The sequence below is a fragment of the Zingiber officinale genome, chromosome 7A, assembly GCF_018446385.1.
Source record: "Zingiber officinale cultivar Zhangliang chromosome 7A, Zo_v1.1, whole genome shotgun sequence".
NCBI classification, from domain to species: Eukaryota; Viridiplantae; Streptophyta; class Magnoliopsida; order Zingiberales; family Zingiberaceae; genus Zingiber; species Zingiber officinale.
In genome coordinates, this window is record NC_055998.1 from 131,523,505 (window position 1) to 131,545,874 (window position 22,370).

The 22,370-nt window shown below is 38.3% G+C and overlaps 4 protein-coding genes across 4 annotated transcripts; 3 read left to right on the forward strand and 1 right to left on the reverse strand.

The window, feature by feature from the left end:
* The first annotated feature begins 197 nt into the window (after window positions 1–197).
* On the forward strand, window positions 198–604 carry LOC122000507 (signaling peptide TAXIMIN 2-like). The gene is made up of 2 exons (XM_042554891.1): window positions 198–298; window positions 425–604. Exons 1-2 carry the CDS (start codon window positions 198–200, stop codon window positions 546–548), a joined length of 225 nt encoding a protein of 74 aa, XP_042410825.1. The 3' UTR covers window positions 549–604.
* Window positions 605–1,494: 890 nt separating this feature from the next.
* Window positions 1,495–3,433, forward strand: LOC122000508 (pentatricopeptide repeat-containing protein At5g46100-like). The gene has a single exon (XM_042554892.1). The coding sequence runs from the start codon at window positions 1,522–1,524 to the stop codon at window positions 2,980–2,982; it is 1,461 nt and encodes a 486-aa protein (XP_042410826.1). The 5' UTR covers window positions 1,495–1,521; the 3' UTR covers window positions 2,983–3,433.
* Window positions 3,434–5,046: 1,613 nt separating this feature from the next.
* On the reverse strand, window positions 5,047–11,005 carry LOC122002602 (E3 SUMO-protein ligase MMS21-like). The gene is made up of 7 exons (XM_042557827.1): window positions 10,815–11,005; window positions 10,628–10,699; window positions 10,435–10,545; window positions 10,221–10,331; window positions 6,054–6,193; window positions 5,389–5,474; window positions 5,047–5,316 (listed from the first exon to the last, which is right to left on the reverse strand). The coding sequence occupies exons 1-7, from the start codon at window positions 10,911–10,913 to the stop codon at window positions 5,183–5,185; spliced, it is 753 nt and encodes a 250-aa protein (XP_042413761.1). The 5' UTR covers window positions 10,914–11,005; the 3' UTR covers window positions 5,047–5,182.
* Window positions 11,006–14,474: 3,469 nt separating this feature from the next.
* Window positions 14,475–19,397, forward strand: LOC121999730 (CDP-diacylglycerol--serine O-phosphatidyltransferase 1-like). The gene is made up of 9 exons (XM_042554371.1): window positions 14,475–14,485; window positions 15,687–15,914; window positions 16,074–16,133; window positions 16,335–16,425; window positions 16,812–16,866; window positions 16,984–17,063; window positions 17,179–17,295; window positions 17,402–17,866; window positions 19,237–19,397. Exons 1-8 carry the CDS (start codon window positions 14,475–14,477, stop codon window positions 17,552–17,554), a joined length of 795 nt encoding a protein of 264 aa, XP_042410305.1. The 3' UTR covers window positions 17,555–17,866; window positions 19,237–19,397.
* Window positions 19,398–22,370: the final 2,973 nt, after the last annotated feature.

Sequence of the window (22,370 nt, forward strand, 5' to 3'; positions counted from 1 at the left end):
TTACTATTATTATTATTACTATTATTATTATTATTATTATTATTAGATATCCAATCTTATAATTAGATATATTTAGATTCTTAAATTCAACGGTGTGGAGAAAACCATCCTAAATAAAGCAAATTCAACTTCTCCATCTTGAAAACAAAAAAAAAACTAAAATCCATAAAAAATTAGGCAATCAACTAGAGGTCGCCATGGATGACTGCTGCCGGCCCTTGGCGTTCCTCTTAGGCCTGCCCTTCGCCGTCCTCTCCCTCGCCTTGTCCCTCGTCGGCGCCGTCGTTTGGCTCGTCGGGTGCCCCTCTCTCTCTCTCTCTCTCCCTTTTCCGGTCTTTCCTCGCAATATTTTACTCAATACATCGTCTCTCTCTCCCCTTTCCGATCTCATTGTTGTACAACAATGCGCGCTTGCTTCATTCAGGTCGGTGATCAGCTGCCTGTGCCCGTGCTGCTGCTGCTGCGTCTCCGTCGCCAACGCCGCCGTCGACCTCATTCAGCTGCCGGTGTCGGTGATGCAGTGCTTTGTCAGGCAAATTCCTTGCTAATTATCAGCATTGACGAATTGTGTGCGCGTATTTTGTAGCCTAATTTGTAAATATTTCTTCTCTCTTTTTGTTCTTCTGAAACTGGCCCTGAAAAAAATTAATTAATTAATGGTGATTTAATTGATCTTTATGTATAATTGAAGTATTCATTATCCCTAATCTATTGCATGAAAAAACAAATTGATATCTTTGTCAAGGTTAATTAGAGCTGATGTAGATGGAATGATCTTGGTGGGCATCATCGAAATCTCAAAGGTGGTTCATGAAAAACAATTAATGCTCCCCGTGCTACGATGCAACGATTAGTTCCTTCAAATGATTAATTAGACATTCAAATTTTAACTTTGACATATTGTAAAAATTTTACTCAACGAGTTGAACACTTTTTGATTTATTATTATGATGATGAAAAATTTTTATGAGATTGGATTGATGACCTCCAAATTTAGTCAGTCCATTTTCAAATTAATGATTTTGTTAAATGAATAAAATGTAATTAGAATGTGTGTTTTGAAGAATATAATATAAATAGAGTTTATGAGAATTATGACATTTTAGTGAATAATGATAAGAGAATTGCTAAGAAAAGAAGAGGTTGTCTTTTTTCAATTTAATGAATACTATTACTTCTCTAGAAAAAAAAACATAAATAGGGGGAAAATATAAAAATAAGAAAACCCAGAAAATGGATCAGATTTTTTTTTCCCTAATTTGAGGTTTATAAGAGAGAAAGAAAGGGGGAATTTCATTTTTATTTATTTTAGTAAAAATTATTATATTATTATTTTAAAGTAATTTAATCATTATAATTTTGAACCTAAATTACCACTCAATATTCTTTTGATTTGTTTTAAAATATTTTTTAAATTTATAATTCATCTATTAGTTTTTTAAAATGTATATCACTTTCCTATATATAAAATGCCGAGGCCTCCTCGTCAACATTTCCAAGTCTCGGCTACCATTTGCAGCGATGGCGCGGCGGCGCGCATCGGCCGTCCGATGGACCAAAGAGATCACCAACTCGCAGGTCATCCGTCTGATCCAAGCCGAGCCCGACCCCCGCAAAGCCCTCCTCGTCTTCGACTCCGCCACCGCCGAGTACCCCTCCGGCTTCCGCCACGACGCCGCCACCTTCGCCCTCCTCTCCACCCGCCTCGCCGCCGCAGGCCTCCTCCCCGACGCCTTCTCCCTCCTCTCCCGCATCCCCTCCGAGCTCGGCCACGCCCCGCCCGAGCCTGCTTTCGCCGCGCTCCTGCGCGCCCACGGCCGATACCGCCGCCCCCTCGACGCCCTCCGCCTCTTCAGCAACGCACCTCGCCTCCTCCTCCTCCGTCCCTCCAGCCGCTCCTACACCGCACTCCTCAGCGTCCTCGTCGCCCACAACCGCCTCGACCTCGCCCGCCGCGTCTTTGCGCGCATGAAGGCCGAAGGCGTCCCGCCCTCCGTCGCTTCCTACAACGTCCTCCTCAAGGCCCACTGCACCGACCCCGGGAGCGGCGCCGACGTCGACGCCGCCCTCCGAGTCTTCCGCAAAATGCCGGATCGCGGCTGCCCGCCGGATACTTGCAGCTACAACACTCTCATCGACGGCCTATGCAAGAAAGGGAGGATCGACGAGGCCAAAGAGCTCTTCCAAGAGATGATTCGCAATGAATCCCCCCCTAATGTGGTTACCTACACTACCTTGATCCACGGTCTATGCCGCTCTGGCTTGTTGGCCGATGCACTGGAGGTGTTCGACGAAATGACCAACAGAGGGGTACAGCCTAATGTATTCACATACACCTCATTGGTGGATGGTCTCTGCAAAGGAGGGCAGTCGACTACAGCATTGGCATTACTCGATCGTATGACGAAGGAAAGCTGCCCGCCAAATGCCATCACCTACACTGCCCTGGTTACCGGCCTGTGCAAAGAAGGGAGGCTTCAGCAGGCATTGGAGATTCTGGATAGGATGCGGTTGCATGGTCGAAAGCCGGATGCCGGATTGTGCAGCAAACTCATAGATGGGCTGTGCAACTCCGGCCGCGCTCAAGAAGCTGCAAACTACCTCGACGAGATGGTTCTCAGTGGGATCGCGCCGAACCGTGTGACATGGAGCCTCCATGTGAGGATTCACAATGCAGTGGTCGTGGGACTGTGTCTTGCGGGTGACTCAAGTAGGGCGCTCCAGGTGCACCGGAGCATGAGGAGCAGAGGCATCTCCACTGAGCCAGAGACGTTTAACCAGCTTGTCATTTGCTCCTGCAAGAGAGAACATGTTCACAAGGCGGCATCGGTTGTCGGCGAGATGTTGCTTGAGGGCTGCATCCCTAGCAGGGAGGCATGGGGTGCTATAGTTGGTGGTTATTGGAAAATAAGAGAGCTCGCGGAAGCAGCTCAGCATGTTCTTGATGAGCTCCTGGAGTATGCCTCCCATGAGCATCCATGAAGTAATTTAATTTTGCACTTATTATTCTTCTGAAAAAGGGTGAAAAAGTTGGGAGTTGGCAAAATTTTTGGTAGGACCGACTGATCATGATTTGCATTCTGTGTTTTTTATGATAATATGGTGATCTACATTCACTTAATGTTTAATTTCAAAGTGTTGAAGAGAATGCTCTCCAGAACAATCCTCTGACTGGTATGTCAAGATCTTGTTTCCTACTCTCCAGAACAATTTAGAGGTTGCCTCTTCCTTACATTAGGTGGCCTTGTTTGAACTCCACCTTCCTGTTTTTAATAGAGAGATTTCTGGCTTGGCACCAGACAGAACTAATAAGTGGCAACAACATAAAGGAAAGGGGTCAGTGTAGTTGTTTGGCCCACCCGCTGCGCCTTTAGGTTCCATGAAAAAGGGTAACGTCAATGAAATGGTCTACAATCATTGGCAACTGGTTTTTTCTGTGGCTGACTTCGACCACGTTTGCAAATGTAAACAATCTCACTAAGTATCATCCTGCTACACCAAGTTAATAAACACCCGATAAACATTCAAATGATCTAACAGTAACCTAAGTAGTGAATCCAAAAGTTATAACAACTCTAGAGATATACCTTACTTCCTATAGTTTGGAGATGTCCTGCCGTTGTCTGGTTCCAAAATCGACAAAGTCACATCGAGAAATCAAATCACGAAATACAAAACACAATAACAAGTCTCGTAAACCTGTGGCTCTGATACCAAAAATTAATATCAGATTAACTTGAGAACAAAATCCTAAATCCAAACAAGATCAAAATCTTAAGAGCACCAAAGCCCAGTATTTGACTCGAACCACACTCTGATACCACTACTTGGTATCAGATTAACTCGAAAATCCACAATACGAAAAACAAACATCGTAAATCTGCTCTGATACCACTAAATTAGTATCAGATTAACTCGAAAAATCCAAAACACGAAAAACAACAGACATCGTATACCTGCTCTGATACCAAAAATTGATATCAAATTAACTCGAAAATCCAGAACACGAAAAACAACAGACATCATAAACCTGCTCTGATACCACTAAATTGGTATCAGATTAACTCGAAAATCCAAAATCGAAACAGAGTCGAAATCTCAAAAACACAAAACTCAACTTTTGACTCGAACCAAGCTCTGATACCACTAAATTGGTATCAGATCAACTCAAAAATCCAGATCACGAAACCCGCTCTGATACCACTAATTGGTATCAGATTACTCAAAAATCCAGAATACGAAAAAGACAGGAATCGCAACTTGGCTCTAATACCCGAACCCGACCAATCCGATCAACCCGAACCCAATCCAGATAACCTGAAAATCCGATTCAAAATGACTTTTTTTGGACTATTTTTCTTATAATTCTTCACTTTTATCTCAATACTGTATCATTATCATACAAACATGATATTCATATACTTAAAAATATCTTAATTTTCAAAATAAAATTTGATTTAATCCCAAAAAAATCCACTAAACCCTATATTTAAGTCAACTTGGGTCAACCCAGGTCAACCCGACCCGACCCAATCCGAAAATTTTTAACTCTCCAACCCTTCAACCCAAACCCGAAAATATCCAACCCGAACTTGATTTTTTTCGGATCGACTCGGATTGGGTCGTCAGATCGGGTTCATTTTTGACACCCCTAACATTGTCCACAATACACATATATCAAGGGATATCGAGACAACCATCTAGCGACGTCTAGTCCCTGCCTAAACGACCTAGCCGCTAGGTGCTAGTTTATCACCCGACTAGCGTCTAATGAAATTTAGAACCTTGCAAGCACCAAATTGGTGAGTTCAAAATAAACTGATTTGATAATGTCAAGTGATTGAGAGGGTTCAAGGATGGGAGGAAACTCAATATGAGCAAAGGATATTTAGCGGGAAAAAAAAAAGTTAAACAAGGGACATGATCAACGACATTTTAAAAAAATTGAACCAGGATTGATAGTTCCAGAAAAATTACAACTTCTCGTGATATTTGTCCTCAGAAGTTTGGCTCCTTTTTCTGACTCAGATCAACCAAACAAAAATGTAGATTTTGGAAATTCCAAACAGTATTCATGTAGCTAAGACTGATGTATCAAATATTTGTTAAAATTTACAATACCATATTAGATACTTAACAAATTATAACAAGCTTACAGTTGCAGGGAGCAGTGTTGCCATTTTCAGTCAACTTCTGTAAAATCTTCTACCACTGTTGAGTTTATGTTTGTAGCTGATGCCAAACGCATTTCATCAATTTCTATTGTAAGCAAGGCGTCGCATACAACCCGTCCAACTTGGAGAATTTTTGGGCAACCTGATAAGGTGTAGGTGCAATGAGCAAAAAGATCAACAACGCAAGATCAACTGCAACAGATAGGGCACTTACCTGCAACTGGGCATCGAGGATGTGGTTTCTTTGTGCTTATGTAGTGGATTACTGGTTCCTTCTCATAAATGTGCTTGCAATCCATGCTGCTTAATGAAGAACAACAGATAGAAAGAACACAGTTTATGACTTTAATAATAATAATAATAGCATACCCTTTGCTTGGGAAACAAAAAGAAGAAAAAAAAAGTGAAACAGACTAGTCATAAGTTTCTTCATCACTTGATAAATAAATATACATCAAGCATTATTCAAGGAACACGAACAATTGAATCAACAAAATCTGTTAAAAGGTTTTTTTGAGCATTAACATATCTAACATTGCATTCTCCAAAGCACACAAATTCATAGTTCACAACTAATCAAATAAGGACTCATGCCAAATTGAATACGGTTCAAGAAGGAACATGATTTTCAAGGAAACCAAGCTCTGCATTTTAAGAAAGAAGTTCACTTAAAATAGTTGTTTTTAGTTAACTTGTGAACCGTTTAATAATTGTTCATTCACAAAGAAAAAAAAATGACTTTGTACATATGAAACAATCTCACTTGACCGTTATGTTTTCATCTTTCATTACTAACAAACAAAAAATTAGGAAATTTTAATTTATATTGGATAAAAACATAACTACAAAATTTTGGTAAAGAGTGAAGCACTACTTTACCAGCGGACAGGATTCTGCAATTCTATAACAGGCTTTCCTGTCAAAGGGCACTTCGTATTTAATAGATTATTCTGGGTACTGGTCATGACTATATCTTCTTGCTCCTCACCAGGCATTGGTTGACCAGCATGGTGAACATTCTGCATAAATTATGTAACAATTTAACAATGCCACGATACTTTTCGACCAAATGCATGCTAAAATAAAATTGAAGAATACATGTTTCTCTTGGCTACATACCCTCACATCACTAATAAAGACAATTTATGCATGACTCTTGAATAATAGAAACACACTAAAAAAAAGAGGATTTTTTTTTCACAATTAAACATGCTTGCTTAATTCATACAAAAAACTGAGAAATGACAAAAACCAAAATTCATAGACTAATTGGTAAATAGAGGAGAAAATAACTTAACCATAAACAATGAATGCAGAGGAAATATCATAAACATATGTAAGCAAAAATTTATTATTCCAGTTTTAAAGTAAAAACTTATGGCAGGTATTCAATCATATGAAAATAGACAACACAACCATGTAGTTTTTTCATATACCAAGCTGAAAATATGATCACACACTCATAAAAGAATAGCAGGATAATAAACTTCACGCATATGGTGCAACGGCAAGCATTAGTTTTAGTATTTTTTTATTACAGTCAGAAAATATGTTCTTCTCTTATGATTTGCTTAGCTATAATAGTCTTCACATTCCCTTTTGAGATGACCCATGATTTAATTTTCTACATGGAATTGGAACCATGGACAAAATTCTTTGGCATGAGGTTGACATGGTGTTACTAAGGGTATTAACTGAGTCAACAGTGAGCTGATAAAATATCCCATTAACTTGAGAAATTTCATTTTGTCAAGACTCTTTCATAACACACCAATAAGCTTTCTTTAAGCCCTTCCAGTTTCAACTATCTAATTAATTAAAATTAACACAACACTTCAAGATAACTAGCCAACCAACTAGAATATTTCATCTCATAAGGAAAAGTTAAATGTCATCATTTCATCTTGTTGATGGGTATAGCACCCTCTCTGCATCTTAAATGAACTAAATCTGCCGGATTTGCTTTCTTCATGTGATTTTGGTGGAAGTGTCATTTTCACAAGTAGCCTCATAGCCGCACCTTGAGTTGCATCACAACAACAACAACCACAAAAACTACTATTGGCATATGAAATTGTGTTAGGGGCAAACTAGAATTGGCAATTTCATAGGGGCAAACTAGAATTGATACCACAAGTGACAGTAACTAGCATTTACCACTCAAGAGAATCATGCAAGAACTTTTTGGATTTGTTGAGTGAAGAAACTCAATCTTCTTGGAGGAAGATAAAGGGGATTAATTGAGATTAGACTTGATTGATGTCCTTCATGTACTACATTACATATACATAGAGCCAACTCTTATAAACTTGATCTATGGCCAAAAAAATAATGTCATTCTTGATACGTTGGTTCAGGTCCACCCACTACATTTATTAGAACCAATTATGACACACTCACGGCCCCAAACAAAACACAATCAAGGACTAAATTAAATAGAATAAGGATACACCTACGCTTACATAGAGTCAAAACTTATTAGTGGCGTGGCGATGCAAATAATATCATTCCTCTCATTGAAAGCATGCTTGTTCCCAAGCACCAAACTTCAGTTATGAGTTTGATCTTAATAATGTCATGAGAGGGTATGCCATCTTGCAGCAATTTAGTTGTGGGGAAGTGGCTTTACAATGATAATGTTTACAGGGAAGAAAAAAGCAAGGGAAGGAATTATGGGCTTCAATGAGAAGGAAAAGGAGAGAAATAAAATTGGGAGTGAAGAAATGGTCACAACCTGCTATGGATGATAAAGTGTTTGTCTCAAGAGAGCAAGGGAGTACATTACGACAAATAAGGGATGAGGTTTGTGCAAAGAGGGAGAAAAAGGTGAATCACAACACTACGGAGAAACAGGATGAGAGATCACGATGTCAAAGATAGGGATGGCCAAATTTCAATTGAGCAAGATGCAAATGTCTGGGAGAGATTACGAAATGGAGATGAGGGAAAGGGAAAGGAAGCACGGGATGTAGAATGGGAAAGTGCAATGAGTTTTCAGAGATAAATAGGGGACCAAGATTCAAAAATTAGAGAAGATGAGATTATGGCATACAGGGGGTGAGTGTTGTGGAACCCATATGCAACACACACCAACAATAATGTAAGGAGAGAGGATAACTTTGAATGAAACAAACAAGTTTGCAACAAGGACCAAGAGACAAGGAAGTGTGTTAGCCTATTTCCTTTTCCTGTAACTTAAGTAAGGTAAAGGGGAGAGAGTACAGGTTATTTTGTACTAGTTGGCATTGGGAGGGAGAAGAGACAAGAACATGGGGAAAAGAACAGAGATCTTTTAGAGATGCATAAAGCAAGAGAGCAGAGATGCCTAAAACAAAGGAGGGTTAGCCTATTTCCTTTTCCTGTAACTTAAGGTAAAGGGGAGAGAGTACAGGTTATTTTGTACTAGTTGGCATTGGGAGGGAGAAGAGACAAGAACATGGGGAAAAGAACAGAGATCTTTTAGAGATGCATAAAGCAAGAGAGCAGAGATGCCTAAAACAAAGGAGGGCAGAAGGCAAATTTTGGCAGCATTTTTCTTGGTATCATTCTTCTTGTGTGATCTTCAAATACACCAGCATTATCTCAATAAAACTCTTTAAGTGATTGAAGCAAGCTGGTATAAGGGGATCATCCAAGCATAGACATGAGCTGCCCATTAAATGACTGATACCAACTGTTGGGAACACAACAGGATGGGATACATGAAAATTATTAGCATTCGGTCATAGAAGAGAGAGAAAGATTTCCTTAGTTTCATTGAGATAAGAAAGCTTATGTCTCCTTGGAGGATGGCAAAGGGAAAATGAATTAAAACTGGACTAACCTGTTCAACAAATTAAAGAGTTTCATTGAATTCGGTCACACAAAACTCTCAGTAGTTGAAGCCAGATGCTGTAAGGTAATTTACAATATTTTTCATCTTTGCATCATCCAACAATCTGTTGGCTAATTTAAATTATGTGCATGATGGAAAAAAAAAAAAGTCTATGGTAATTTACAAGGTAGGACCATGGAAATTTCTAGTAGGGATGGCTACCTGTCAACTTTGAATGTGAATGCAAATTGCAAGCAGTGCAACCTAAAATTGACATTCCAAATACCATCTATTTAAAGTTGGATGGTTAACTGGTGTGGGAAACTACAATTTTTTTCCAGCAAAAATTTAGGGCAATTTATTAGACACTAAGAATCTTTCCGTCATCCACATCAATTTTGACTACAAATTGCCTAAATGATAGCCAACGACCATACCAAAACATGTAAACACTCCATAATATGCACAATGGTTTCCATCAGCATGTCAACCGACATGTGATCTCTCCGTCTTTGCTACATAATGTCCATGACTTTCATGATTGCCTATCCAGGTTCATAATGAGTCATGATCAACCCATGACTAGTAAAACAGTCAACAAACAATTTCTAAGAATACCCTTGCTCTCTAAATTTATGATCTGGAAATTAAATTATTCTTGTTGCAGTAAAACTTCAGTCCATGACTGAAAATATCTCCCATTGTAAATATTAGCTTTGGTTTTGTTAGCATTCAGGTTAATGCTTTGGAATTTATTCAAGTTAGATTCTGCAGTCCGGTCATACCAGAGATTTTAGGTCTATAGAAAGTGATAGTCCTAGTATATTACACCAATTGTACATAGATCATGTCCTTATTCACCCATGGATGCAACATAATGCATCTGCGTTTTATTCCTTTTCCTCCAAATAAATTCTTTGTTATAACATCAAAATGATGATCATACTGAAAAAGATGACCGAGGTAAATTAATTTGCATCCAAAACGCTGGAAAGCAAGCAGAATGTCTGCTGCATACAGGTGGAAACTTCACATTCTTCCTAGCGACCTATATTCTCAGTAATATACAGGACACTCAAGAAGACTTAATATAAATTTATCACAAAACTAAAGGCTTGAAGTAAAACACGAATCAGGAAGTCCAAAAAAGTTTGTTGTCAGACCGAAGATCTGAACTACAATAAACACTAGAAAGAACCCATGAAAAATTCAACTTAGATTAACAAATGTACCCATATGGCTTCCTTGAACTGACGATATAATGGATTGTTCTGAGGCATTGAAGGAGAAGATTCCTTGCTTTTAGCTACCTCATCCTCTAGCAACCTCTTGAAATCAGTAGGCTGCAAACCATCCAAACAAAATTAAAAGGGTGAGAGTAAACCACATTTCTTGGTTAAACAATAAAACACAAAGCCAATTTAAAGAAACTAAAATTTTATTTACCTGCTCAGATGGTATGTAATTGCTGCCAATTGTCTGGATCGCCTCCGAGAAACGAGCACAATCATCGTATGTCTCCAGCAGCTCTAAGATGGAATTTTCCAGCTCTTTAACCTGCATTGAGGCCAATAAGAAAAGGAATCAGTGCCATGAAGGGGAACGAGGCTCATAATGAAGTGGGGAGACAAAAACCAACTTTCTCGGACTGTTGTTCCTTCTCTAAGTCAACAGCAACATTCTTCATCATGGTTATGGCTTTTCGAATGTCCTAAAAGATGGGGACGTAAAAGATAGTAAGGCTTCATACATCATATCCATTGAAGACCATGAATTAGGGTTTAGGGTTTACGAATTCGGGAGAAAATTGGATTGTGGGATCTTACGGAGATGAGGGATTGGTTGTCGGAAAAGAGGGTTGATGCAGCGTTTCTTATTCGGGGGGCCGTGGAGTTGTGCGAGCGAGAAGTGGATGTCGTCGCCATAGACGCTTCCTCTGCCGCTCGCCGGAGTTCCTTTAGAGCGAGAGCGCAGAAATCAATGGGAAGCGACTTTATAAAATGGGCAAAATGGAGATAAATATACTTGTTACATGTGCGGGCGATATTTGCCTTTCAGGTAACGTTGAGTTGGCTAGTGCATAACAGAATTGTTATCATGTAAGAGTTCGAATTTTGATAAGATTAAGAAAATAAAAATCCTCTTCCGTACTGATTAATTGTAGCTTCTCGATTTACTTCATCATATATATAGTCGTGGATTAATCGTGTGAGAGTACTGGAGTGACAGATTCTAACTTTACTATCATGTGCGAGCGATATTCAGGAGAAGTGAAATACTATTTTTTTTTTTTAATTTTAAAAAAAGCGATATTCAGGATAAGTGAAATACTATTTTTTTTTTAATTTTATATTTTTTAAGCTCTTGATTATGGGTAAGATTTTAAGATTATCAGTTAAATTATAGTATTAATTAAACACATAAAAAAATTCAAATTATATATATATATAGGGTTTAAATAGGTATTCATTACCTAAAGAGGAAATTTACCCTCTAGAAAAGAAAGAGAATGAAGAAAACTCTTATTCATACTTTGGCATGAAAGAAAGTTGAGGATATGGAATTAATCTAACTAAAAGGTATTGTCAAACATCAAAAAGGGGGAGATTATTGGTGCAATATCCTTTTGGTCAAGGTTGATCTGATTGACTAAGTTTGAGTTGACTCAAGCTTGAGTCTTGATGTTTGGATTTCGATGTTTGACAATACATGGAGATTGCAGATGCAATCACCCATTTGGGAAGATAGTTGATACAATTCCCCTCTAGTCAAGGCTGACCAATTAGATATAAAGAAGAGTCAAGTAGGTCAAAGGATTGACTAGATACTTAACTAGGAAAGTCCTAACTGGAGGTTAGGCATATGGGAAATCCTAGTAAGTGAAGCTAGGCAATTGGAAAATCCTAGTGGGTGAAGCTAGGTGAAAGTCCTGGTGAGTGAAACCAGGCAGGTGAAAGTCCCGATGAGTGAAGCCGGACAGTGGAAAAGTCCTGGTGAGTGAAGTCAGGCAGGTGAAAGTCCCGGTGAATGAAGCCGAGCAGTGGAAAAATCCTGGTGAGTGAAACCGAGTGAAAATCCTAGTGAGTGAAGTCAGGTGAAAATCCTAGTGATTGAAGCTAGGTGAAAGTCCTGGTGACAGATGTGAAGTCCTAGTGAATGAAGCTAGGCAGATGAAAAGACCTGGTAAGTGAAGCCAGGTGTAAACCCTAGTGAGTGAAGCCAAGTGAAAACCCTAGCAGATAGGAAGTCCTAGTGAGTGAAGCTAAGCAGATGGAAAGACCTGGTGAGTGAAGTCAGACATGTGGAAATCTAGGTGGGTCAAAGTTGACTGGACACATAGTATTGAGAAGTCCAAGTAGGTCAAAGGATTGACAGGACACTTGACACGAGACGGTAAATCTAAGTGGGTCAAGGAGGACCGCACTTGGTGATCAGAAGTCTAACGAGAAGTTGGCAAAGAGAAAGTCCTGATGGGCCAAAAGTTGACCAAATACTTAGCGGTCGTAAGTCTAATAGGGAGTTGGCATAGAACTAGGAAGTTCAGATATAGTAAACTTTTTGAAGACTATAACTTTTGATTCGGATATCGGAATGAGGTGATCTCAGATGCGAAACGAAGCTCGTTTCAAGCTCTACACAGTTTTCTGCTTGTCAATTGATTGGCCAATCAATTGGGGGGGGTTCAATCGATCATCCAATCGATTGGTTGACGTGATTTTATGCAGAAACTATCTTGATCGATTGGGTAATCGATCAAAACTTCCCCATTCAATTGGGAGAGTTTTTGAGCAAATAGTGAGCTTCTGAATCGATCAGTTGATCGATTGAAGCCTCCAATCGATCAGCCGAATAATTAGGAAGTTAGAAATCGCGCGATAGAGGCTGAATCGATTGAGCGATCGATTCAAGCGCTTTCCAGAGAGCACAGAGGCGCTCTAAATCGATCAGCCGATCGGTTCAAAGTCTCCCCAATCGATTGAGAGTCATTCAATCGATTGGGATCCGACCGTTGCATAGGTTATAGTCGTTGGTGAGTGTCTTCTTCGTGTGTTCCTCTCCAACGACAACAACGATTTTAGCGGCGACCTCAACGAGCTTCTCCACACTTTCACAGCCAGTTCTTGAAGGCTCTTGGAGACAAGTATAGTCACACTTCCAATATTCAAGAGGCAACAACAAGCAACAAGTAAGCAAGAAGAAAGCGTTTTCATTTGTATCTTTTGTATTTTCTTCTTGTGAATGTTGTATATTATTGTGTGAGTTTGTACAAGGCTTCTCCGCCTCCGGCTGCGACCGAGAATGAGTGTTTTGATTAGTGGAGTGTGTGTCGCGTGTGGATCCTTGGATTAGTTAACTCTTCTTGAGGTGGATACCAAGTAAATCCCTTGTGTTAGCATTGTAAGTTTGTTTCTTATTCATTCCGCTGCACATCATCACCAAGAAGCAAGCAACGAAATGCGCGACGAGCTATTCATCCCCCCTCTAGCACCAAAACGACCCTAACAAGTGGTATCAGACCAAGGTTGCTCTTTATCAGAATCATCGTCGGAAGGCTCTAATACTAATTGTAGGATCAAAAAGAAATTATATATCTCCACAATAGTATGATATTGTCCACTTTGAGCCTAAACCCTCATGGTTTTGCTTTTGGGTTCTTCCCAAAATGTTTCATACCAATGGAAATATCTTTCTCTTATAAACTCATGATCTTTCCCATGTGTTTTCAATGTGGGACTATGTTTGCAACCCCAACAATTCCCCCCTCAAACAAAGGACCACAGGCTTCTCACATCCGATCCTCGACCCACCAGGTCTTCCTGCCCCTCGATCCACCCAACCTACTAGGACTTCCTTGCCTAGCCGCAACTAGGACTTCTTGCCTGGTGTCTAGTCATCTCGATCTGAATATAGGAGCCCCACTTTCTTTTTGTTCGAGGTCAATATTGTACCCACATGACTCAATCAGACCATAGCTCTTATGCACAGTCGGCGATTCAACCTTCCGACAGTCTGGCTCTGATACCAATTATAGGATCAAAAAGAATTTAGATATCTCCACAATGGTATGATATTGTCCATTTTGGGCCTAAACCCTCATAGTTTTGCTCTTGGGCTCTACCCAAAAAATCTCATACTAATGGAGATATCTTTCTCTTATAAACCTATGATCTTTCCCATGTGTTTTCAATGTGAGACTATGTTTGTAACATTGCAACCCCAACAAAGCTATGTCGTGAAAAGTTTTAGTGAGTGAAGCTATACAGTGAAAAATCCTAAGGGACGGTAAACCTAGGTAATGAGAAATCTTGGAGGAGTGAACTCCAAGCATGTGCATCGTCGACCGGACCAACGAATCTTCAATACTGCTAACACTGTTTTACTTTAATATTTTATATCTATTGTGCTAACTTGGTGTTGCAAGAAAGTCTTAGTCGATCAGACACTAAGTAAGACCAGAGAAAGTCTAAACAAGTTTGGAAGACTAGATGTTTAACAGGTAAGGTTAGGTAAATAACTCGAGAATAAAGATCCAGTGAGGATAAGTCTCAATAGGACTGTAGGCACTGGTCTAACTTAGATTCATTTTGAAAATCTAAGTTGAAACCAAGATTAAATCTTGATCATGCCAAATAGGATCTAATTCATAAATTTTAGTATGCTAACTCTATTTTGTAGGACTGACATGTTTTGTAAGAGTTATAGCAAAAAAATAAGCTTCTAATGAATAGTGCTTGAGGTGCCTTGGCTAATTGGAGGCGTTCTAAGTAAAGCACTGGATGTGCCTTGGATTGATTAGAGGCGCCTCAAATAAGATTGGAGGCACCCTTAGAGGATTAAAGGCACCCCCAAGGTCAATAAACAACAATGAACTCGATCAGATCAGCTTGAATGGAGGTGACCTAGGCCATTGGAGGTGCCTCCAATGTAGGTCAAGAAGGGTTCAACTAGCTCTTTACACGTCACTTCTGAACAAGCTTCTTTGGTCATTCTGTTGCATCGTCTCTTTGCTACCGCTTTGAGGCGACCTTGCTACACCCAACTGTTACAGTTAGAGCGTCGCCGACCTCGAGCTATGAACTATAACTACTAGAAGTGTCAATAAAAGTGTATTTTCAGTTATTATTATACCTGCATAGGAAAATGTTTATTGTTACACTTTCCTCATTTCTATTAGGGGTGTCAATTCGGGTGGGTTGGGTTGGGTCGGGTTGAGTTTTTTTTTTAACCCAACCCGAACCCGACCCGAACCCAAGTTCAACCCAAAACACTTAAACCTAAACCCGACCAACCCGATCAACTCAAAGTCACTACAAGAAAATTGGGATTCTACAACACTTAAACGACAACGCTTTTTATAAAAAACGTTGTCTATTTTTTTTTAACAACGCTTTTAGTGAAAAGCGTTGTCTATTTCATTATTTTCTTATTAATCGACAACGCTTTTCTAAAAATCGTTGTCTATTAGTGATTTTTACGGATCAAAGACAACGCTTTCTAAAAAGCGTTGTCTATTAGACTGATTTTTAGTGTCTACGACAACGCTTTTTAAAAAGTGTTGTCTATGTTTAAAATCTCATCTAAACCTTGATTAATACAAACCGTTGGATCTAAATCTTGATTAATACAAACCGTTGGATCTAGGTAAGGAGTAGAAAACCCAAACCCTTCTCCCAACTTCTATCTTCCGATCATTTTCAAGTCCCGAACCCTTCTCCCAAGTACTCCTCATCTAGCGCGGCCTTCTCCCAAGTACTCCTCTCCGGCAAACTCCTCTCCAGCAAACTCCTCTCCGGCCTCCAGATTCGGGGCGTCGGCGGACTCCTACATCGGGAGCCTCATAAGCTTGACCTCCAAGAGCGAGATCAGATACGAGGGCATCCTCTACAGCATCAACACCGAGGAATCCAGCATAGGCTTGCGCAACGGTATAGTTTGCTTTATGCCCAATTTCTCGCGTCTTCACTTTTCTCCACTCCCCTTCGCGCTGTTCCTCGTCAAAGGGAACACTTTTTCGAGCTTTTTTGGCTGGATTTTGGGTTTCTTGTGTCCGAGGGATTTATTCTTTGAATTCCTTTCTCTTGCAGAGGTGTCTGGGCGATGATTGCTGTCTTTTTAGCCTATTCCTTGCTGCAAGCACCTTCAACGTAAGCTATGGCTTCCATTTTTGTGAGCTCAGAACTTATAACTTTATGATGTAGATGCATGTATCTCAGCATTATACAAGGTCATTCAAGAGCATTTGTTGCTTTGTATCTGGAATAATTTCCCCATCAAGAATTGCAATAATGCAGTTTTTCTATAAATTATGGGCATTGTCACTTGTTTGTACACTTTATTTTATTCAGGGTTTTTATAAGGCCACATCCTGCAATTTGGCGCTTAGTTCATGGAATGGCTGTTGTGTACCTTGTTGCCCTAACATTTTTGCTTTTCCAGGTTTGTGTGTTTCTATCTTTTAATTAGGATGATTATCAAGTGCATCTGATTCAGTTTCATTCTTTTCCATTTGTTGTTTTTGGAAACCATTTTCCTATTTATTGTGCTTTAGTAATTGTTGCCATTGATTCAAATAGGATAAAATTTGAGCCAAGAGTAATAATTCTAATAGTATGTGATGCTGGATACTTCATCAGCTTTAATTTCTCATGAAAATTCACATATAGAAGATTCGTTCTTCAAACTTTTTGCTACTGAGGTTTTTGTTGCTTCATCTGTTATTGTGATTTTGGTAGAATCTAGACCTCAAATAATCAATAAAGTCATCTAATAATTCTGCTGTGAATTTGACAAATGTTCCTCTGGTTTCTTTTTCTCATTTCCAGAATCGTGATGATGCTAGGCAGTTTATGAAATATCTCCATCCTGCTCTGGGAGTTGGTAAACACTTGATTTGGGAGTTGGTAAACACTTGATTTAGGTGCTTTATGGTTTCCTCTAGAAAATAGCATATTCATAGATAAAGAAATTAACAGAATCTTTGTTTGTGCATTCCAGAATTACCTGAAAGATCATATGGAGCTGGTTGCCGTATTTATGTCCCAGAGAATCCAAAAAACAGGTTTTTCAATGTTTATGTATGATTCCTTCATTCATCAACCTTTTGTCATTCAGTTTATATTGCTTGGATCTTTCAAGGAACCTATACTTTTTTAGATCTTGTCATCACTAATTTGTGTCAGTTTATTGCAGAATACATTATTTGATGAGTTTGTTCTTGCTCATATTTTTGGATGGTGGGGTAAGGCAATAATGATACGAAACCAGCCCCTTCTGTGGGTGTTGTCAATTGGCTTTGAATTGATGGAGGTTCATTTTCATTGTTTTACCTCTTTTTTCTTTTTTTTCTTTTTTTTTTTTTGCAAAAATTACTTAAATAATGTTTTTTTTTAAGTTCATTTGCTAACAATTGCAGTTTACTTTTCGCCACATGTTGCCAAATTTCAATGAGTGCTGGTGGGATAGTATTATTTTGGACATCTTGATCTGCAATTGGTTTGCTGAGACCTTAGTTACTCTCTTGTTACCTGCAAATGGATGCGAAAATAATTACTTTAGTAATGGTTGAATGATGTGTTGAACATAAAGTATGAAAATTTGCCTTACCTCTGATGCTTTGGTGGCATATTTTGAAATATGGTCTCATACTAGCATGTCTGACAGTACTGACTTGTGTTGTCCAATGCTCATTATCACTAAAAAGTAATAGCCATATGACCCATTGGTAAATACTTGCAGGTACTTCAACTGACATCTAAAATTTTTTAGAAATGCAGCCTTAGTGGTCCATTTTGTTTCTGAGTAAATGCATCATTGTGAACGCTTTTAGGTTGGTCACAGAAGTCTCCCTGATAGTCTGAACCTTCATTATTGGTGACTGGTAACTAGATGGCTCTCGGTTCCACATTATTATTTTCTTTATGTTTCTCAAAATCTCTCTTATTTTAGCTTCAAATTAATTGAGGATTGCGTGAGTACTGAGTAATATTATTTGGTGATTTAAAGTATGTCAAGAACATAAAGGCTGAAATTACCTTGTTTTCACCGTCTTGTTTGTTTGATTCCTAACTAGTTATTTTGGAAGGAATTGTCTGATTGTTAATGTGTTTTCATGACTCTTCGTCATGTCAATGTATCGTAATTCATTTTTTACTATGTTAACTGGAGTTTCTTTTATCTCGTGCTATCCCTCACCCCTTCAACTCTGATATTTCAACTTGTCTAATCACAAAATATATTTGTTATCTATTAGTACTGCTATTTGAATGAGTTTAGACTATTAGCACTCTGCTATTAGTACTGCTATTAGTACTGCTATTTGAATGGGCATTTAGACTAATAGAAACATTAGGAAGAGCCATCAGTAATCTTCATTTTAGCACTAACTGCACTAACTGCTATTTGAATGAGTTTTTCTGAGGTGAAAAAGTGACCATTAGTTCCATTGGGAGCAAAAATGTACTTGTCAAGTGAGCCATTAGGCATATACTCATAAATCAAAGCTCTCTTCGAAGACTGCATAACATCTTAACTGCAACAAAACGATCCCCTAGAAGTTCCCCTTTGAAGACTAAGCCGAAGCCACCTTGGCCGAGCTTCTCTCTAAAATGCCTTGTGATTGCTATGAGTTCAGAGTAGGCGTATCTTGTTGGCATCAGTGTTTGCTGGCGCCGAAGAAACTTCTCTATAAGGTCAACTGCAACTACCCTGTTCCATAGTTTGTAACTAAGCAAGAACCAAACTATCATAGGCGCTATGATTAATCGACCCATTATCAAGAAAACTGCATAAATAAAAAAAAACAAGTGTAACTTTCAAATGCAAGGATCGGATTGGATTTGAGGGAGGATTAACAAGAAGAACATCAATGTGTACCTGCTAAGAGCTGCAGAATCTGGATGAATACCACCACTGCAATTGTGATTTGAGTAATAAAAGCCCTTTGGTAGTGGTCTCCTATGCAAAATGCAAAGTGTATCTCACTATAAGGGAGGAAGTAAACTTGGGAGATCATGTGCTTGCCTCTTAGTAGATCAAAGAACAAGCTGCATGAGATCAGTTTAATAAAGCAGTCAGATAGCTGCATGTAATTTGAAAACTATTTTACATCAAGGATCTGAAAATCTTCATTAAGATTAGTGTAAATTTTGTTTCTTTTGGTAGAAAGTCATGATGATTGTTTTGTTTCTTTTGAGAGCCATCAGTAATGCTCATATATGAACTTGAAACATATTATTGCTACTTTTGTAGGTGGATACAGGACAGCCGAGATCAGTACACTAAGGAGCGTTTGGATTCAGTAATTGATCAGTACACTAGCGTATGGATTCAGTAACTACTGTACTATTTTGAGTAAACAGATTGTTGGCTACTTCAGTATTCAGTATTCAGTAAACAGATTGTTGGCTAAACAGATTATAGCTGTTCAAAACAGATTTTTTGTGCTCTTTTGTTTTATATGTGAATATCACTATATACTTTGAAACAGAATTAGTGTAAATTTTGATATTTACTAGCTTTTCATGTAATTAATTATTAATATTACTTCAACGTCAGATTTCTATTATTTTTATGAGTTTGAAATCATTAACTGAGTTGATTATATGTAAAATTCGAATCTAGACATGGTAAAAGAAAATTAATAGTTTCGTAAATATAAAAATAATAATTTTTAAATAATTTTTTTATATTTTTTTCTTTAAAATGACAACGCTTTTAAAGCGTTGCAAAAAGTGTTGTCTTTGTAAAAAACAACAACGCTTTTAAAGCGTTGTAATAGTGTTGTCTTTGCAAAATATAACTACGCTTTTAAAGCGTTGCAAAAGCGTTGTCTTTTCTACCAAAAACAACGCTTTAAAAGCGTTGTAAAACGTTGCCTCTGCATAAAACGACAACGCTTTTAAAGCGTTGTCTTTGGTACAAACGACAACGTTTTAAAAGCGTTGTCGTTGAGCAGACTTTTTACAACAATGCCTTTAACAACGCTTTTTCAGGCAAAACGACAACGCTTTAAAAGCGTTGTCTATTAGCTTTTTTCTTGTAGTGAGTCGACCCATATAACCCGAAAATCAGATTCAAAATGACTTTTTTGAGTTATTTTCTCTATAATTCTTCACTTTTATCTCAATACTTCATCATTATTATACAAACATGAAATTAATATACATAAAAATAACTAAATTTTTAAAATAAAATTTGATTTAACCTCAAAAAATCCCACAAAATCTTATATTTAAGTCAACCCGGGTCAATCCGAACCCGACTCGACCCAACTCGAAAATTTTTAACTCTCCAACCCTCCAACCCGAACCCGACCCAAACCCGAAAATGCCCAACCCGAATCTGATTTTTTTCGGGTCGACTCGGGTTGGGTCGTCGGGTCGGGTTCATTTTTGACACCCCTAATTTCTATAATCGACCTCTCTGCTTGAAGATTTTTTGTAGGAGAATTTAATAGATTACCTAATTGATACAGTCTAAGGGGTCATGAGTCTTAGAGTAGAGTAGTTGAAGGCTTCAAACTAAGTAAAATCAACTTGCGTACTTATTTTTCACTATGCTTTTATTACCTAATTTTTTCACTACATACTTAGTTTTTTTTACAAATTTTCAAAACCGAAATGAAAAATTTTAAAACTAGATTCACGCCCCCCTCTCTTGTTTATTTTGATCGTAGGTGACAATTAATCCTGCCACGTGAACAGGTGCCCTTAGGTGCATATGCGGGCGCGCACTAGGGTGTGTGTAGCATAACGTGTCTCTTTATATATATAAAGAGTTTCATTACTTTACACACTCATCCATGAGCACCTAATATTTTTTATTTTTTTATTTTCACTTCCTTTAGCTTTAATACTATACCTTAAGCCCTAAAAAAATTTATTTATTTTTTAAAATTAACACTAAGTGCTCACGGGATGTTCCCGGATAGGTGTGTAAGATAACATTTCACTATATGAGTTTTGTTATCTTGCGTACTCATCCATGAACTCCCTGTGAACACTTCATGTTAGTTATTTTTTTTTTAAAGAAAATCACATTCTTTCGCTTAATTGCTAAACTCTAAGTCCTAAAAAAATTTAATACTAGATGCTAACGGATGAATGTGTAAGATAACATTTCACTATATATATAAAGTTTTGTTACTTGTATACTCATCCATGAGCAACTTGTGAAGATCCAGTGTTATTATTATTATTATTATTATTTATAATTTTTATTTCCTTTAGCCTAAATATTAAACCTTAAATCTTAAGCCCTATTTTTTAAAACAAAAATTAACACTTATAAGATGGTTGTGTAGAGTAACATTTCACTATAAAAGTTTTGTTACTTTGCACATATATTTATTTGCAACTCACGAACATCTAATGTTAATTTTTTTTTTAAAAAAAAAAAGTACTTTTTTTTCATCTAAACACTAAACCTTAAATCTTAATAGAATGTGAAAAATTTTCATGGGATTAAATCAATTATCCTAAGTTTTAAGAGTCGTATATCTAATTCCAATTAAAAAAATAAATCCTAAACGCCAGGTGCTCATGATTTAGTATTTACAATAAAAGAAATATTTATTTATAAAAAAATTAACATAAAGTGCTCATGAATTTTCATAGATGAGTGTTTATATATATGAGAAATGATATGCAGCTCGAAACTGCATCTCGAATTTGCGCCGCGAACGATGTGGCATCCTGCGTGGACAGTGGCGGGTCAAAGTCAACATTTGGTTTTTTTTTTCTCTCCCCGCTCGTTCTTTGGTTTTTTTTTTCACGCCCCGCTCGTTTCTTTTCTCGCCCGGCTCGCGCTTTCTCTCCCCCTCCTGCCCTAATTGGTTTTCTCCTCTCCCCGCTCCCTGCCGTCGCTCTTTCCCTCCGCTCGCTGCTCTCGGCCCTCCTGCCCTAGCATTTTCTCTCCGACTCCTTGCCGTCGCTCTTTCCCTCCGCTCTCTGCTCTCGGCGCAAAGCCTCTTGCCGTCGCATTTTCTCTCCGGCTCCGTGCCCTAAATCTCTCGGCGCTCGGCAGAAAACTCTCCCCTGCCCTAAATCTGCCCTGAATCAGGTATGAGGTGTTTTCCTTAGCTGATTTTTGTCCAAATCGACTCGATTTTCTGCTATTCGGACCTTCCTGCTGTTTAGCTGCTCGGCTCTCCTTGTGTGTTTTTTTGTTGTTGTTGTTGTATGTCATTGCAGAGCTATGCTGACATTAGGGATTGTTCTATACATTCAAAATTCATTGTGATGAAGATTCTTGCTTTGTACGTTAATTTGTTTGCCTGTGTATCATGGAGATAACCAGCCATTAGTTTTTCCTTGTGTGACAATAACATTAGTGCTTCCTAAGCTCATAAGCTATCTGCCGTGATATGACTATTACAATGGATC